We start from the raw sequence: 19,657 nt of genomic DNA on the forward strand, positions 1-19,657 counted from the left end.
TCCATTATTATAATAATGTTGTGAAGCTGAAATTAATTTGTCTTTGCTCATTAATATTTGATTCTTTAAAAATGGACATTTATTGTTACTTGAAAAAGTTCCATTTACTTTTTAGAGAAAATCTGTTGTTTGTACTGTTTTAAATGAATAATAATATTTAATTAAATATGTTTGGCATGTTTTAAAATAATAGGCTGAAGTCAAAATCACACTTTTTAGCTGCAACTGTAAGAAAAAATAATGACTTGGTCCTTTTTATATCCTAATAATTCAATAAATCCTAGGAGACACGAGTCATGAAATCATAAATCCAATATTTCAAAACAATAATTTGAATATAGGTTTTATTTAGGTCTAGATCAGGGGTGCCCACACTTTTGCAGGATGCGAGCTACTTATAAAATGACCAAGTCAAAATGATCTACCTAATAACATATATTTATTTATAAACAAATTGGAGATTCTGTATTTGTACAGTATTTATTAATGTACCTTGCATTATTGTGTGAACCCATATTGTGCAATAGCCTACAACTCTTTACATATTTTTGTCATTACCATACTTTGATGACTTGCACTGCATGGAGTCAGCTAAGAAAGCATAGGCCAGACAGTAGCTGCTGATAACCAGCCTCAAGCACACTACCAAATGATCATCAGTCATGGTGAAACAATATTTGGACTTAACTGCGCTAACTTCGTTAAACTTAAAAGGTCAGATATTAAACTGGCTCCCCTGTATGTCAACCAAGCGACAAATTTCAGTGAGGATGGATGATAGGCTGACGTCTGTTTTTATGCCATGCGATCTACCCAGGCTACCTTTGCGATCCACCGGTAGATCACGATTGACATATTGGATACCCCTGGTCTTGATAATATTTTCAACACAAACTACATTAAATTATATCTCTTATCATTATCCACTCTTTAAGGGTAAACATAATCTTTAAACAGCTTAAGCTTGGTCAAATTTGATAAAAGTTATTTTTTTTTATTTTTATGAACATTTAATATAACTAAAATGAATACAAATATAAATACTTTAATTCAGCTAGAATGGATTTAATCGATCAATAACAGTAAAAAGTTAGGAAATAATATGCATATACTACATAATAAATACATTTAAATTAATTGATTCGATTTTATAATAAACATAAGAACAGTTCTTTTAGATTTTAGAGAAATGTCTGAAGCAAATAAAGCAGTAGTCTAGGCTAAGAAAACACAATGTTTTCTGCTACCGATGTCAAAGTCACTGGTGAATATCTGACACTGATGTATGTGTGTGTATAAAGTGTAAGTTTAAGTTAAAAAAGCTTCCCGTCAACAAAGTGACTAACAGCGAATCTAATGCGTTTGCCCGCGAGGCGACAGGAACACAGGATTGTGTTGTGCAGGATTATGGCATTGGCAGTGATAAGAGCGCTGCATCACTGTCACGGCTCATCCTGACAACACTGTCTCCTCTTTCCTCTCCAGGATTCAAGTGTCCCGTCTGCTCCAAATCAGTGGCATCCAATGAGATGGAGGTTCACTTCATCATGTGTCTGAGCAAGCCCCGCCTCTCATACAACGGTAAGACACCTTTAAAAAGTGGTCAACTGGATATCGAATTTTGTGAATCAAATATTTGTTTTTGAATATTAAGCATTCTAGCTGTTTTCTAAGTGTGGGATGAAAGCATATCGGAGGCTGGATAATACAAGAGGTTAAATAATTACTGTCATGATTTTTCCTGGTAAATATATTTAAAAAGGTGTAATAACAATTAGAAATGCTTAAAAGTATTTATACACAGTTAAAAACAGAAATATTAGATTCCCTGAATTATTAGCCCCCCTGTTTTTTTCCCCAATTTCTGTTTAACGGAGAGAAGATTTTTCCAACACATTTCTAATCATAATAGTTTTAATAACTCATTTTTAATAACAGATTTAGTTTATCTTTGCCATGATGACAGTGACTAATAAGTGACATTTAAAGGCTCAACTAGGTTAATTAGGTTAACTAGGCAGGTTAGGGTAATTAGACAAGTTATTGTACAATGATGGTTTGTTCAGTAGACTATCTAAAAAAAGTATAGCTTAAAGAGGCTAATAATTTTTTCCTTAAAATAGTGTTTCAAAAATTAAAAGCTGCTTTCATTTTAGTAAAAAAAAAAAAAACTTAGACTTTCTCCAGAAGAAAAATATTGTTAGACATACTATGAAAAAGTCCTCGCTCTGTCAAACATCATTTAGGAAATATTTAAAACAGAAAAAAAAAAATCAATGGGGGGCTAATAATTCTGACTTCTACTGTATATATATTTATAATGTATATTTATAATGTATATAAAGTAAGTAATTTTTGTTAATGACAGTTTTATGATTCCATGCAATGCTCAGGTGTAATTTTGTTTCCCAGAATTTAACATTCTAAAAATGTTGACGGTTCCTTTGGTTCTCGTCTATCAATCCTGACCATTGGCTGGGCCATTCTAGCAGCTTTATTTTCTTTTCTGAAACCAGTCAAGAGTTTCCTTTGCTGGTTTTGGGACAATTGAAACATTGTGATTACATAGCCCCGTACACATTTCTGGAGAGCATAAATTATGTAGCCAGAGTTACATATGGCTTCATTTCATCTTTAAAACCAACGTTTATCCAATGTCAGTATGATGTTGACGGCTTTTGTTTCTTTACATGCTACCAGCTGACTGTTTACCTCAGTGTGGATGGCTTTTCCGTTGTTTGCCCAGTGGCATGCCGCTTACGTCGGCGGACTTGAGACACAGAGCGGAACTGTCTGCGTCTGTCACATCTGATGTGTAGTGCAAGGAATGAAGCAAATGTGAGAATCCCAATGCAGTCTTGCAGGTTTATTGAACTCAAATTAAATCAAAACAAAACACAGATAGGGTGAACACTGAGACATCCTAGAAGTAATGTAAACGACTGACGACAAATGTCTTAACAAAAGGGATATATATATATATATATATATATATATATATATATATATATATATATATATATATATATATAGTGCAAACAATTAGGTTAAACAATATGATGAAGGGGTGGAGACAATAACCGTGGTAATTAACAAGAGAAAACTCAAATGACTGAGCGTGACAAATGAAAACATAGAACTTAACAAAACACCAACAAAACATGGACTGTTACAACGACGATGGGGTGTTTAAGTCCGGAGAAGAAAGGTTGCAGAAAGCAGGTAAAACAAAAACTAAGGGCAAAAAATTAAATAAATACCTACATAACAGAATGAGAATGTGGTAAGATCAGAAAATGTGGTAAAAATCAGGCTGCCACGAGGGCTTTTCTTTTTCTGGATTGCTTTTGAAAACACTGTCGGTTGGGTTTAGGGAGGTAGGTGGGCACTGGTTAATTGGTGCTTTGGAAAGCACTAACGGATGGGTTTAGGGAAGAATGAGGGTGGGTCAGTCGATCGGTCATAGTCAGTCAGACAGCGGCCTCTGGTCCGTCCCTCTCTTAGGGTGCTTTCACACCTGTGAATTGATTCAGTTGTTCCGAAACAGAGATTACAATTGTTACATTGTTGCTCTTTGCTCTTTGAGTGGTTTGCTTTCACACTGCAAAGTTTCTAATCGGACCAAAAGAGCTAAAACAAGTCACGTGCGAGTAAACTTTCCTCACATTGGTCAGAGTGTCAGGGTTTATTTTGCAGCGTCCTGCTAAGCTGTCAGGAGAGGTGGTGGTTTGATGGTGATTGACAGGGTGCGCGTGTGCGATGTGTCTGAGGAGAGATGCGGTGGGGAGGGGTGAGAAGGGTGCGCGATGTAGCCTATTTGAGGACCGGGAGGGAGACGCGAGATTACCGGGATATCATCACTCGTTTGCGGGCATCCGGAGACTCGCGAAACTTCCCGCCATAATCATAATTCTCTTTTCATATAGCCGTATGCCTATTACATATCCATAAAACACTGTGATATAACCACGCTCGGATCGGATCGCTTTCTCACTGTAATCAAACTGCTCCAGGGTTCATTTCAATCGAGCCGAGACCACCTCATTTAAGCGATCTCGAAACGATTACTTTGGCGTGGAACAGAGCGCGATTGCCCTGTTCACATATGCCAAACGAACCGCGCTAACTGGGCAATCGAGACACGTTCCGAAACAAAAGTGTAGGTGTGAAAGCACCCTAAGTCTTTTGCTTAGGAACACCAAGGTCGTCATCATCACTGTATATGATGTTTGCCACATGTTTTTGCTTCTCAGTTTTCTTTCTTCAATCACTCTAGTTTTTAAAGTTGGCAGTTATTCATTCATTCATTTTCTTTTCAGCTTAGTCCCGTTATGAATCAGGGGTCGCCACAGCGGAATGAACCGCCAAATGTTGGCAGCTATTTTTGAAAAATATGTTATAGATATTACTGCTTGTATTGTCTTAAAGATAATACCGAATTTGTTTCAAATGTTAGTTGTGTAATATGAATGATATCAGAGTTAAACTGAACATTTAGTTGGAAATAAATAGGGTTTTTTTTCCTTTGGGTTCTTATTGAGTCCTTTCATCAGTCATGTCAAAGTTAAATGTGATTAAATATTCATATTATTTTTCACATGGTTACATCAGATAAGAGGTTGCTTTTAAGGCAGAGGTTTTTTTATTATGTGTGGAGTCAACTTTGATTACATTTTCTACATCTTTTATGTATTAAATTACAACAAATGTGTGTGCATTAAAAGTACTCTTTAAAGGACACAAAAAATATATTGAAGTGGACTTATTATGCAAAAAATCACTTTTATAAGATGTTTAAACCCAATGGTATAGCAGCGGTCTGTGTATATAACCAGCTTCAAATGGTAAAAATGTAGTAATTGTATTTTTTATAATCCCACTTCATAAAAACAGGCTGCAGAAACACTTTGACATTTTCCCGTTGTATGTGTCATCAGAGGGAGAAAGGCCACGCCCATTGGTGACGATCTCTCCCTCATTAGCATAGGACATTAGTAATTTTTTTTATCCGCTGCTATGCTGACACATAGGCATTTAGCTCCGCCCTCTTTTGAAAAGAGCACAATCTCATTTGAATTTAAAGCAAAAGTCACCAAAATGGCACAATTAGAATTAAAGCCTGCACTTGAGTGGTTTCATAAAGCTATAAAACCTTATTTGCGTGATATTTTGAGCTGAAACCTCACACACACTCTAGGGACATCACAGGCTTACTTTACATCTTGTAAAAAGGAGGATAGGCCCCCTTTAATACAAAAAAAATTACTTTAAATAAAGTATTTAAAATGTTAAAGTATTTAAATAATACAGATAAAAACTTTTATGTATTGTAATGTAAACCTGTTTTCTATAATTAATTTTCATGATTATATTTTTTTGTCTTACTCCTGAATCTTATTTAAACTAACCCTTTTTAAAAAAATGTATTATTATATCATATTTACTTTACTATAATATGAATCACGACGTGACCTGAGAGCTCTTTCTTGGATCGGCTGGTCAAGTGCACACACGTCCTAGCTGTAGTGACCCGATGACATGCTACTTCTCTGCTGGTAACAGCTGTGTTGGGTTGGATGGACGTCTGACTGACAGAAACCTGACTGAGAGACAGCTGTCCAACCCAGCCGGAGCTAAAGGTGACCCGCAGTCACCAAAACATTCAGAAGCTCTCCATATACAGTACAGTCTGCCTCCTGATTAAACCTTGTGTCACTTGTCAGCAATCCGTTAAACCAAGTGAACAACTATTAAAAAGTAAATGAATGTTACGTTTAGGGCTGGGCAATATTGCAAAAAAAAGATCCTGATATAACTTTTTATATCATTCAGTATCGATAGTTATTAAATATTTTTTAACAATACATTTAGAAATATTAGGATTTTAATAAAGGAACCGGCTATCATTATTCAAATACATACTGCAACACAACAAATTGTGAGACTGAATGACTACATTCCCCCTATGCTAAAAAAATCTTTCAGATGGGGAGCTAGTGGCTGGGATTCACAAGAAAAGAAACGAAAAAGCCACATTGGCGACATCCTTAAATTTTTTTATTTAAAATCTCCTGGCTGCTGCTAGTCACTGCACTCAATTTCGCGCATGTTGTTATTCTGACCTGAAGTGACAAGTGCATTTCCATTGTGCTCTGCGCTCACGCTCCCCTGCTGTCTTTCTGTAACTAGGGGACCATCAACTTTTTTCTCAGAGGACGACAAACGGACAAACCATTGCTGCAGCTCTGATACAAGTTTATGGAGAAAAGTAAAAAGCACTGCAGTGTTTGGATGTACTGTGTTTGTCTCAGGTCATTAGTCTGCCGTTATTACTGAAATGTGTATATTCCATACAAAGTGTGCAGCAGATTGGTTTGTTCTACTTACATACATTCGTTATTTGGAAATTTAAGATGTTTTCATCTCAACACCTGGAAAATGCACACGTGTTACAAGTGCGACACTAGCACAACATGTGTACATCGCTCCCATATGCATGTCGTGCAAGTCACGCGCCTCCATTGGAAATGACAAACTTAAACCCTAAGCTTATTGTGGCTCAGCAGCCACATATTAATAAAACTATAGTGCTTCATACCGAACTTTATTTAAATAGTTATTGACAATAGTATTCGGTCAATAAATGCCGTTTTTATTGCCAAGCCCTAGTTACGTGTATTAATAGAGGAGTTACTTTGGAATAGTTATTTATCATTTTTTGTTAATATTTTTATTTAAAATTTGGTTTTCATTTGAAAAGTTTTTGTTATTTTAGTACCGTTTAAGTATTTAGTAGTTCAACTATTTCACTAATTTTTATTATCACTGTAAACATTTTAATGACAAAAATTCAAGACTTTTTTCTTCTGTTGCTTTAAATTGTTTTACTAAGCTAACTAGGTTTCAACCACATTATTGAAGTTATACAAAGTTTAACTTAGTATTTTAGTCAGTTTGATTTATGTAATTTGAGATAACAAGAAAAATTTATTTGATTCAACTAAAAAAATTAGAGCAGCAAGAATTTTTTTTTACAGTTTATTATAGTTTAGTTTTTTTTTATTATTATACAGTATGTGTGTAATTTTAGTGCTTGAATTTTACAAAAAAAAAAATGTAACCCGCCCACTGCCATTTTAGCCATATTTCAGCATCCCATGTTGCCTTGCTGGAAAACCGTGCATTTGATTCATTCTGTCATGAAGGCTTTCAAAGTATACGTCCGTGACCTAAATGCAACTTCTGATGGACTGCAGCAGACTTCGAAATGAGATGCAGATTCAGTTCCACATGAGGTTATTAATTAGCAAATAATATAAATATTATGAGCATAAACATTAGGTGAGAAGGTCACATTGTAACCCCATGTCCAAACAACACGCTACATGACAGTGATAAGCAGTTTGGCTGTTTGCACCAGACGAAACTTAACAGAAATTTAAATACAGCCATTCAGAAGCACAGAATATGCACCCACTCATGAAATGGTAAAGTTATTATCTAATGAATACATATTGAACTTCTTTAATATTATTATATGTTCTGTACATGCTGAATGATTTATATTTGTTTTGTAACTTGGCATACATTGAGATGCAGTTCAATTTCAAACGATTTGTTTTATTTACAAGATCTGAGGTGAAACTATATGCCATAGTATGGCAGTAAATGTCATGTAAAATGCCATTTAAACTCACTTTATTAGCATTTAACACTGAATAAAGCCTATGAGGAGTACCTGAAGTGATCAAAGTTGTTCACCTGTGAGAAATAGAAGCTGTTTCTAAAATAGAAATTTCAGGTGTTGGTTTTAGGACAAAAATTTCTATTAGTATGACAAAATATTTCTTCTATCATGTGTTGTTGCTTTTAGTTAGAAAACAGTTCAAATCAGTATTTAGGCTCAATTGTCAGGTTCACTCACATCAATCTGGCCGCCTGTGCTTGCTTGTGTTTCGATCCAGGAGTGCAATACCTAGTTAAGCCACTGGGTGTCAAACTTATATACTGCACCTTTAATATATGAATAATATTTTGGTAATTTTTGTTGTGTTTATAATTTTGTTTATATTTGTATTCAATTTTATTTTTGTTAACGTATACTGATCATATTTTGAAATGGAATTAAATTTTATATTTCAGTTTTCATTTTAATTTTAGTTACCATTTTTGTAATTTAGTTATAATTTACTAATACATATCTCTGATTTATTATTTTAGTTTATTTTTAGTTCAGTTTTTAATAAAAACATGAAATATTGTCCTGGCAACTAGCTACAAGTTTAAAATAATTTCAAGCTTTATTGTTTAATTAATGAAATTAATGTTAATTGATACTATTTATTTAGTATTTATTTGATATTTCCTCATTTAAATTTAATTAAAAAGTTTTTGTAAATTTGTTTTGCATTTTTTTTGTCTGTGTTTATTTTAGTTTTTGAATTTAGTGTATATATATATATATATATATATATATATATATATATATATATATATATATATATATATATATATATATATATATTCAATTTTATAATTATTTTGATTTCAAATAGATGTAGTATTAGTTATTGTTAAAAACCTAGAGTTAATACCACATATAAACAGCAAGTACAAGTCCTTTCCTTACAGATGCTTCTATATTTCTTCAACTAAAATCCTTCTCTTTATCGCTCTGACCCCAGCATGTTGAAGTTAGTGACTCTCCACACAAGAGCCACTGCAGCTAATCTGATTTCCCACAATGCACCCTGTCCTATTGTCCACTACAGCCAGTGACAGTCAGACGTCAGCAGATCTGCTGACTGTAAACGCTGTCTGTGAATGCCCTATGTACACTTTGCTGGCTTCTGACGCTACAGTTTGTGCCGGCGGCCCTCCGTTGCTCCGTGAACTCTAATCCACCCGGCCTGTATTGATCTAGACAGAGACTCATGCTGGACTAACACTGAACTAATACATGACCAGATGCTGTTAGAGGTTAGAGGACTGCAGATGGCAAAAGCAGTTTGTGTCAGGAGCTTTCAGGAGTTTTTTAAAACTTGCAGTCACAATGTTATAGTTTATTGTGGTGTTTGCATGTAAAAATACATAAAGCTTTCATGATGTCCAAAGTGTGAACATTCTGAATTATTTGACATATCAGCCACTGAATCTGTCAGGGTAATTAACGAGTTAACAACTCACCCACTAAATCATTTATTGTTTATTGAGTGAACAACTGATTTACTGAATCATTTTGGACGATTAACACTTAATCATTTAATTAATCGGACAATTAAACAGACACTTCAAGTGATTCAGTGAATGAGTGAACAACTCAGTCACTGAATCACTTTAAGTGTTTAATTAGAAAACAATTCATTCAGTAAATCATTTAGAGTGTTTACTGTGTGAACTGCTCAATAACCGAATCAGTTAGAGTGTTTAATGAGTGAACATCTGATTTACTGAATCACTTGAAGTGTTTATGAGTCGACTGATTCACTGAATCATTTGGAGTGTTTAATGAGTGAACAACTCATTCACTGAATCACTTGAAGTGTTTAATTTGAAAACAACTCATTCAGTGAATTATTTAGACTGTTTACAGTGTGAACAATTCAATAACTGAATCAATTGGAGTGTTTAATGAGTGAACAACCTATTCACTGAATCACTTAAAGTGTTTTAATTAGTAAAAAAACAACTGACTGAATCATTTGATGTTTTTAATAAGTGATCAACTTATTCACTGAATCATTTAGAGCAGGAGTGTCCAAACTCTGTCCTGGAGGGCCAGTGTCCTGCAGATTTTAGCTCCAACTTGACTCAACACATCTGCAAAGATGTCTCTAGAAAGCCTGGTCAAGCTGCGGTCACACTAGAGTTTTTGTGTGCGAAATTCTGTCGTACGGCACTGCGAAAAGAGGCAGGATTAAACAAGATGGTTAGACATTAAAAAAGTGAGCGATTTGCTCCATGTTTTAAATTTTTGTCAAAGAGGTCATGTTTTGATCCTCGATTGGTCTCACGCAGTCAAGTGATGCAATTTAGCAACCTGCGAAAACCTGACGCATGACATTGCATTTCCGGTCTGATGCATTTGTGTGCATATGAATGGAAGTCTATGGGGAGACAAGTCCAGTGTGACCACAGCTTAAGAGCTTGATTAGCTAGCCTAGGTGTGTCTGATTGGGGTTGGAACTAAACTTTGCAGGACACTGGCCCTCCAGGACCAAGTTTGGACACGCCAGATTTAGAGTGTTTAATGAGTGAACAACTCATTCACTGAATCACTTGAAGTTATTAATGAAGTTAATGAAGTTAAGTTAAATTAGTAAACAACTTATTCACTGATCAGTTAGAATGTTTAATGAGTGAACAACTGATTCACTGAATTGTTTGCATTATGTACTGGTTACTAAATGAATGACTCATTGACTGAATCAGTTGGAATCTTAATTGAGGGAAACTGAATCAAACTGTTCACTGAATTAAAGTTTTAAGTTAAGGGATGGATGGATGGATGGATGGATGGATGGATGGATGGATGAATGAATGGATGGATGGATAGACAGGCAGACAGACAGACAGGCAGACAGACAGACAGACAGACAGGTAGATAGATAGATAGATAGATAGATAGATAGATAGATAGATAGATAGATAGATAGATAGATAGATAGATAGATAGATAGATAGATAGATAGATAGATAGATAGATAGATAGATAGATAGATAGATAGATAGATAGATAGAATCATATGAATTTGCCTCCTTTCTGACAATACGCAGTAATAGTTCGATTTCCTCAAGAGATGAGGCTGAAAATACAGACTTTTCTTTTATCCGCAAGAGCATGAAGAAGTAATAGTGTAGCAGAAATGTTTTTCTGTCCTCTGCAAAACTCTCTCTCATCCCCCTCCCCATCTGAGAGCTAAATTTAACAGCAGGTATTAAAATATCATCATGCATAGTCCTGGCTAGGAAAAGACACGCTGGTCAGCTCACATGGCCCTTTCAGATGGTGCCATACATGCACACGCACATGAACGCGCACACACGCGCACGTACACGCGCACACACACACACACACACACACACACACACACACACACACAAGCTATCAAAGTAACAGTGTGTTGCCATTTCAGGGACTGAGCAAAACACCTAGACCCAAACTGACAGCTATCCAGAGAATAGGAAACGTGATTACCAACAACTTGATCTAAAAAACCTAACAGCAACTGATCAAAACACACACACACACACACACACACCTGTCCATTCCTTTAAACTAGTCCATCTCCTCTGAGCTGCTGAAGTCATCGGCTTTAAGAGGATAACAAGCTCAATGCAGGAGGTGTGTGTCCTGCTGTCGGACGGGATCTGCAGGAGGAAACGCCGGTGTGTTTGTTTTGCAGAGATCTGCATCTGGACTACTGTGCAAGTGCTTCAGCTTGAATAGATGCAAATTTTACTTCATCCACATTATAGTTTTTATAAATGCCTCAATTTGATCGTGATTTTCAGAAGACGCTCACTAAAATGTCACTGAGTGTAAACATCCAGTGCAGCTGACCTGTTCAACAGAGATGCTCTTCTCTAGTAATAAGGCATATATTTAGTCTCAATGTTGGCATTTGACCATTTGTCAGTTAAAGCAAATAAATACAAATAAGATTAACATGAAACAAATATTGAGTTGATTACATTGATTAAGTAGAAACTTATGTAACTTAATAGATTTTTTGGGCAAATATCATTTTAGACTAATAATAAAAAAAAAAAAAATATATATATATATATATATATATATATATATATATATATATTAGGGGTGTAACGATACACTCAGCTCACGATACGATGTGTATCACGATATAGTGTTCACGATTCGATATGTCTCACGATATTTGGAATAAAAATTTTAAATTTAACTGAAATGCAAATTTTACCAAGTAAACTATTTTTTATGTATTTCTTTTGTTTCAACTTAAACTGAACCTTCTTTAAGAAAATAAATTAAACAGGCCTGTCTCTGGAAAATAAAACTATTTAAAAACTTCTTAAAAAATATTATTGAAATGACAGAGACAAAATTAAGGAACAATTTATGTAAAGGTGCAAAAAAATAAGCTTTCTATTCAATTGAATTTAACAGTAAGAGCTTAAGGCTTTGCTTGGTCACTTGTGTTTTTTCTGTGTGCAAAAAAAAATCCACATTTCCAGGTAATCAGCAGTTCTATAAGATAATCCTGAACTTATGTGTATCTGTCTGAGAGGTTTTTATGGATGGCTGTCTTCATGTTGCGCATGATGAGTGACAGGGTGGCCGTCTTTTCATTACACAGGACAGTCGTGGCTCTTTTCAGCAGTTTAGGCAGGTTTACTATTTCTTCGGCGTCGCTGATGTCGGCGCTATCAAGTATATCATGTTGACGTGCATTTTTGTGTACCTCTGTACTCAAAAGGGTTAATGCTCGTCGTAATCATAACTCTAAAATGCGATATGATTGTTTAAATAATGTGTACGTTTTCGGTTTCATTTCCACTGCTAAGTGCTGTTCATACTTCCCACGCAGCTCCTGAAAGATCACTCTGTTCCACAAACTGAATGTTGCTTACTACTTTATTAGTCACAACCTGCAGGTTCTGTTCACTGAAGCAGACGCGCGCGTATGGCAAGCCGTTTTAGCATTTAAACCTTTGTTCTGACTATCCATAAATATATTTAATTCATATTTAATTAAATTCCTTTAAAGATATCTCTAATTATATTTTGACTAGTCGAATTATAATTATGACTAGTCAAAATATAATTAGAGATATCTCTAAATATATTTATGGATAGTCAGATCAAAGGTTGAAATGCTAAAACGGCTTGCCATACGCGCACGTCTATCATCCGCCCTCTGTAGTAACAGCTCACGTCTTGTGTGATTTTGCGGCGGCCAATACATCATTATATGAAGACAGAATGATATTTTAGGGTGAATTGTACCTTATAAATACAGTATGTGACTCTTTCAACACCAATAGGAGGTATCCATGTCGCTGTGCAAAGTATGTAAATCAATGTGAAGACTTTAAAACTTAGGATGTTTGACCCAGTATGCGTGTCAAAAAGCGGACAAGTCTAAAGCAATGACTGGACAACCAAAATGTTGCCAGACGTCTGATTTTGAGAGGATGGGCCATCCTCTATTTCAACGCCACTCATCTTGGTCTGCTAACATTACTGCTGCTGCAATCTGAACTCACGTGCGACAGCAGGTGGAACGTAGCTCACGTGCAAACAGCTCAACTAATAAGAGAAAACGGACGTCATATCGTAATCAAATCGTCATAACGCCACGATGCATATCGAGAAATTTTTGCATCGCAATAAATCGTACAACGATAAATCGTTACACCCCTAATATATATATATATGTATATATATATATATATATATATATATATATATATATATATATATATATATATATATATATATATATATATATATATATATATAAATAACAAAAAAAGTGTGAAACAACTGAAAACATGTCATATAGGTTCTTTCAAGTAGCCACCTTTTGCTTTGAATACTGCTTTGCACACTCTTGGAATTCTGTTGATGAGCTTCAAGAGGTAGAAGGTTATTTTGCTCATATTTTAAGACTATTAGGCTGAACGGCATAAAATGCCATCAGTCTACAGAGATTTCTCAGTATTTCTCTGTTGCAGTCAGGAGATCACAATAGTTAACCCTGAAAAAGCCAAAGCAAAGCAAACACTAGCAGATTACTGTGGTTTAAATAAAACACTACAACATACAAAAGAGAGGGATCAATATAGAATGTCACTTACCTGTTTAATAATGATTTGATCAGCTGTAGTTTGAAAAATGAAAAGAAAACTCAAGTTTTTCTCCCCTGAAGACTTATGCGGTCTCTGTCGCCATCTCGTGGTGGAACCGCCTTTGCTCTGCTCAGTAAGACTGGCCGGTCTTCGAAATTATGAATATTTAAAATAGGCACTATCCTTATAAATAAACTGCACTCAAAACAACTACATTCTCACCTAAAAGGCCTTAAAAGTACATGTGTCAAACAGCTGCAATACTTGTCAAACTGTAGTCAGTTTATTGACCTGCTGTTACTCCATGTGGGTGGAGTAATACACAGGAGTGAAGAGGCATAGTCCCTTATATGTATATATATATATACATATATATATACACATATATATATATATATATATATATATATATATATATATATATATATATATTAGGGCAATTAATTTAACATTTGAACTCGATTGCGATTAATGAACGTTTATTTTAGTTGATGTTTTTCCCCTTATGATTCACTGACAAGTTCACTTTGTACAGTAAATATGCTCACAAGATATGAATGTAGGGTGCATCACTTGATTTTTAAATAATTGAAGTAAACACACACTATGTACTATCTATGATTATTTATTGAACATCAACGCTGAACTAAAATTAAAACACACATTTCCTAAAACCCGGCTCTCTGCACCTCCCACGGTTGTCAACGATAACAAACCGACCGATTAACAAAGCTTGCGCTACACGTCGTTGTGACGTGTGAGTAAATATTTTTTGAGAGGTGCGCAGATATGCGATGGCTGCGCCGGAATGTACACGTGCTTTTGGCAGAAGTATAATATCAGAATAATATAATAAGTATAATTCAGCTTTAACAGAGCAGGATCAAGTGACTCCACACACGGTAGGGAAAGTCATTGAAAAAATTGACTTAGGAAAATTAGGTCGATTATAGGTTTGAATATCGATTTCGATTAATCCCCCAGCCCTAAAATATATATGTGTAATGCAAAATGTAATTTAAACTATATATACACACACATATATATATATATATATATATATATATATATATATATATATATATATATATATATATATATATATATATATATATATATATATATATATATAGTTTAAATTACATTTTGCGGCAAATAAAATAGATGCTTTTTTCATTTAAAAATTTTATTCTAATCATTTCATTTAAAAAAAATTCATATAATTTCAAAATTATTTCAATTAAAATATCTTGTTTTAATGAAATTAGTTTACTATATTTTTAACTATGTCTACTAAATATAATGCAAAATATGTATAAACTGTTTAGTTATCAACAAACATACACTACTATCAAAAATCTTGCGTCTGTTAACATTTTTTATTCATAATGGATGCATTTAGTTGATAAAAAATAAAGGTATTTATAATGTAAAAGTGTTAAATAATGCTGTTCTTTTGAACTCCTATAAAACTATTTCAGTTAAAACTAAAAAGATCAAATCCACTTTTTAACACTGATAATAATAATAATAATAATAATAATAAGCATTTATTGAGCAACAAATCATCATGTGAAGCTAAAAAATCTGCTTTTCCTACACTGGAATAAATTAAATTTAATTAAAAGATGTATTGGATGAAAAAGCGCTTGTTTGTTTTTTAATCAAGTGAATGCAGGCTTGAACAGCAGTGTATATGCACTGTAAATTCCTAATTAACATAAGTTTCATTTTAGCCCAACTTTGCAAGAAATCTGCCTGCGGTCTCCTTTACTCTGACTCGGCTAAGCTGATTTGTATTTGGAGCATATGTCTGCCGTCTGTTCTCTGCTCATTCCTGCCATCATCTCTTGTTTTTCCCAGCTCACCTCTCCTTCTTCTCCACCCCGTGTCGTTCTCTCTCCCTCCATCACATCCTCTTGAAACTGCAATCTATCTGCTGTCCCGTCTGCTGTCTGTGCACAAAACACTGATGCTTCATCTTCTCTTCTCTAGCCATAGCTGCTCCAAAATGCTCTTCAGCAGTGCAGGTGGCTGGAAAATAAACAACTGATTTATTCCAAAGACACTGATGAGTACAAAACAAAAAAACTACAGATCAGAATTAAAGAGAGAGTTCACCAAAATATGTAATTTACTTATTTACTCTCATTAAAGTAGTAACAATTAGAAGATATTTTGAAGAAAGTTGAAAACTTCCATTGACTTGCATGTAAAAACAAATACTATGGAAGCTGATGGTTACAGCTTCTTCAAAATAGCCTATTTTGTGTTTAACAGAAGAAACTCATGAGGTTTTGAATCAAGTAAAGGATGACTTTTTTTCATTTTGGGGTGAATTATCCCTTTTAGATACTATTGTATTTTTTCCAAATGAACTGAGAGCTTTTAAGTTATTGCTTAAAGGGATAGTTTACCCAAACCTGGAAATGCAGTCCTCGTTTATTCGCCCTTCACTTGTTCCAAACCTGTTTGAATTTCTTTCTTCTGTTGAAGACAAAAGAAGATGTTTTGAAAAATGCTGAAAACCTGTAACCATTGACTATAGTGTTTGTTTTTTAATCTAAAGACCCGGTCAGATCACATGATTTTGTCACGATTTCAGCACAATTTCCTTTACGTAGGGAGTCATGGGCAGACGTAAACGACAACTGGATGTTGTGACACAAGATTTAATCATTTCTTCTCGTATAATGTATCATAGTTTACGACAACCGACACCATGTCAGGGACACCTCACGACACGTCTAGCATGTTTAATTTTATTCTCGTTCTTCATGACGAGTTCCATCACGTCGGTGACACTGGACAATAGGAGCAAATCATTTCTCAGTAAAGCTGCGATCACACTGGACTTTTCTCCCTGTACACTTCCATTCATATGCACGCGAATGCGTCAAGCCTCCGTTCCACTGCACGCAACAAACAACAAGCAACAGACCGCAAGACCTTCATTTCCAATGGAGAGTAGTCCAAGAGCTGTGTGGAGTTCCAATCAGCTCCCTTTGCGGAAAATTCAGATCCAATTTTAAACTCCTGCAACTAGAGCGTATGCGACCGGCATAATTTTGTCCAAGCAGGTCCATGCGCATAAGTTAAGAAATAGCACTTTTTTTTGTTTCACTATTTTTGGAATCAGAAAATGTCTATTATAAAAAAAAACATTTCTATTTATAAATGAGTAATATTTTTTGTTGTTGTTGTTGTCTCCACATTCCCTCCAAAAATTGTTAGCGGTCTATGAGTTTCTAGTATTCATTCATTCAACCACAATGAACGCATGGGAGATAAAGGCTCTTGCTTTTATACTCCTTTATTTTGGACACTTCGAGAACAGCTTCTCTCCCGCAGTGCACGACAAAACTGAAAATTCTGTGTAATTGCCACAAGGGGGCGTATTCCCAAATGTCGCGTGCAGTGAAAAGGTGGCCTCAGACCAAATACGCAAGCTTGTCCGACATGTTTCGCAGTTTGCTATGTTGCAAAGTTCAAGCTTGGGGAACTCTGACCTGCGAAATCGCATCACTTGACTGCGTGAGAACAATCGAGGTTTAAAACATGACCTCTCTGTACAGAAATTTAAAATATGGACCAATCGCTCACTTTTTTAAATGTCTAATCATCTTGTTTAATCCTGCCCCTTTTCGCAGCGCCTTACAACAGAATTTCGCGAGCTCAAACTCTAGTGTGAGCGCAGCTTTACTTATGGGTGGGTCTCAGGTTGATATGATCAATAATTGGTTATGCAAACTTTAACTACATTCTCTAAAGTATTAAAGTGTTTTAAGCAATATTATCTGACAGACTGGCTCAAATAAGCAACATCTCCATTCTCACAAAGAGTTTCTGAGTTCTCTGTCTTTCAAACGAGTTTGTTCTTCCGAGGTACTCTGGAAACACGTTCAGTGCTGCTGCTAATATGTTGTAAAAGCCTGTCTTGCTTATTCAAATTACCTAATTAAACTAGTTAAAATGAAACTCACTAGCAATTAGGAATGCTTGTAATAAACGATTAACCATTAACCGAAAGGGTGCTTAACCGATTACTGGTATTAGTTAAACTATTAATATATATATATATATATATATATATATATATATATATATATATATATATATATATATATATATATATATATATATATTATATATATATATATATATTATATATATATATATATATATATATATATATATATATATATATATATATATAATTTTATAAGTTTGGCTGTGTGATTCAGTCAGTGTTTACAAGTTTCTACTTTTTTTTTTTAAATGACTTGTTTTGTGTTCAACAGAAAATGGGTCACACTAGAAAACGTCTGTTTAACCACTCAAGAGTATACCTGTGACAGATGTTACAGGTGTTCCAGAAGTAAGCTGGGAAACCGGGTTAACTTTCAAACATCCTGCATTCACACAAACCTCATTATCCTGTCACCTTCTGTCTGTGTTTACAACACTCTTCACACACGCTATTTGTTTTTTGAGGATGATAATCTTAACCATAAGCTTAACCCAATTCTAAACTTGAATCTTAAAGCTTAAACAGCCCTTTAAAAGTGAAGAGCAGCCAAAATGTCCTTACTTTACTCTCTTGGTGCGCTTTCTTATGGCAAATCCCTCACAAAAATAGGTGTACAAGTTCATACACCCACACACACAAATGTGCTACAGGTGTTTCCAGGGAAAGCTGAGCACGACACGTTACAGGACAGGAAGTGACCTGTTTCGTTTTCTAGCACATTTCCTATGAAGAACACTTTTATTCTACAAACTAAAGCAAGCTGAGTCTGAGAACGTGTGTGTGTGTGTGTGTGTGTGTGTGTGTGTGTGTGTGTGTGTGTGTGTGTGTGTGTGTGTGTGTGTGTGTGTGTGTGTTAGAGTCATTTGGCAGGTATGGTCATGCAAGTCAAATCGTGTTGGTTGCTGTTGCCCTTTAGCTATTAGCAGAAAATGAGTTCACACTTCGTCGTTCATCACAAACAAACACCCAGCAATGGTGAACCACGAGTCTTTAACCACTAGTTGTTATGCTTGTTTACTGGAAACCAACCCACCTCTCTAAACCAATGACTGTAAAAAATCGCTCTCAACCAACCGCCTTCTAGTGTGTGTGTGTGTGTGTGTGTGTGTGTGACGTTAAGCGAGGAGCAGAGTGTTTGGTGTGCTTTTACTCACCTCTGCCTCCTGCTGGCAGACAAGCCCAATGACTAATACACGATATGCTTTTATGAAACTGCAGTGCAAAACATCGCAATTCAGAGGTGAAAATAAACGTAAATTTCGACGTGTTGATACTAAAGCTTTGTAAAATGTATAGATAACAATCAGTTTAAAGCTTGATTTCATAAAATGACCTATAATATGATAAAACAGGAGTTTTGAAATTAAAACCATTTGCTGGAGAATATTTTTGGACCTATTAGTAGGCCTACTTTTATATTTTTAAATATAATATATTTATTTATTCATGTTTTCACGAATTTATAACCATATTTGAATAAGGTTTTCTAAATAATAACAATAATAATTATAAAAACCCATGACAGATCTGTTTAAGACACTCATAATTAAATAACTTTATGTGTTTAACATTTAAAATCATTATGCTAATACACTGTAAAGAAATTATATGATCAGTAAGTCCTGACAGCATATGTTTTAGGTCATTAATAACTTAAACTAAGTTAATCATGTTCTAACTTAATTTTATAAGTTTACACAAGTCAGTTTAACACAATAGAAGTTGAATGGACTTGAGGTTAATTTGATTAAGCTTATAAATTTAAGGCAACCAGGAAGTTTTTACAGTATACTAATC

At 34.7% G+C, this 19,657-nt stretch overlaps 1 protein-coding gene across 1 annotated transcript in view; it reads left to right on the forward strand.

Annotated features, from left to right (window-relative positions):
- Window positions 1–19,657, forward strand: part of znrf1 (zinc and ring finger 1) — a 65,397-nt gene that overhangs the window by 36,773 nt on the left and 8,967 nt on the right. Inside the window, 1 exon segment of the mRNA NM_200870.1 lies at window positions 1,486–1,581. Within this exon segment, the coding sequence (NP_957164.1) occupies window positions 1,486–1,581 (96 nt within the window).

Source organism: Danio rerio, chromosome 25, assembly GCF_052040795.2.
Source record: "Danio rerio strain M-AB ecotype USA chromosome 25, GRCz13ab, whole genome shotgun sequence".
Taxonomy (NCBI): domain Eukaryota; kingdom Metazoa; phylum Chordata; class Actinopteri; order Cypriniformes; family Danionidae; genus Danio; species Danio rerio.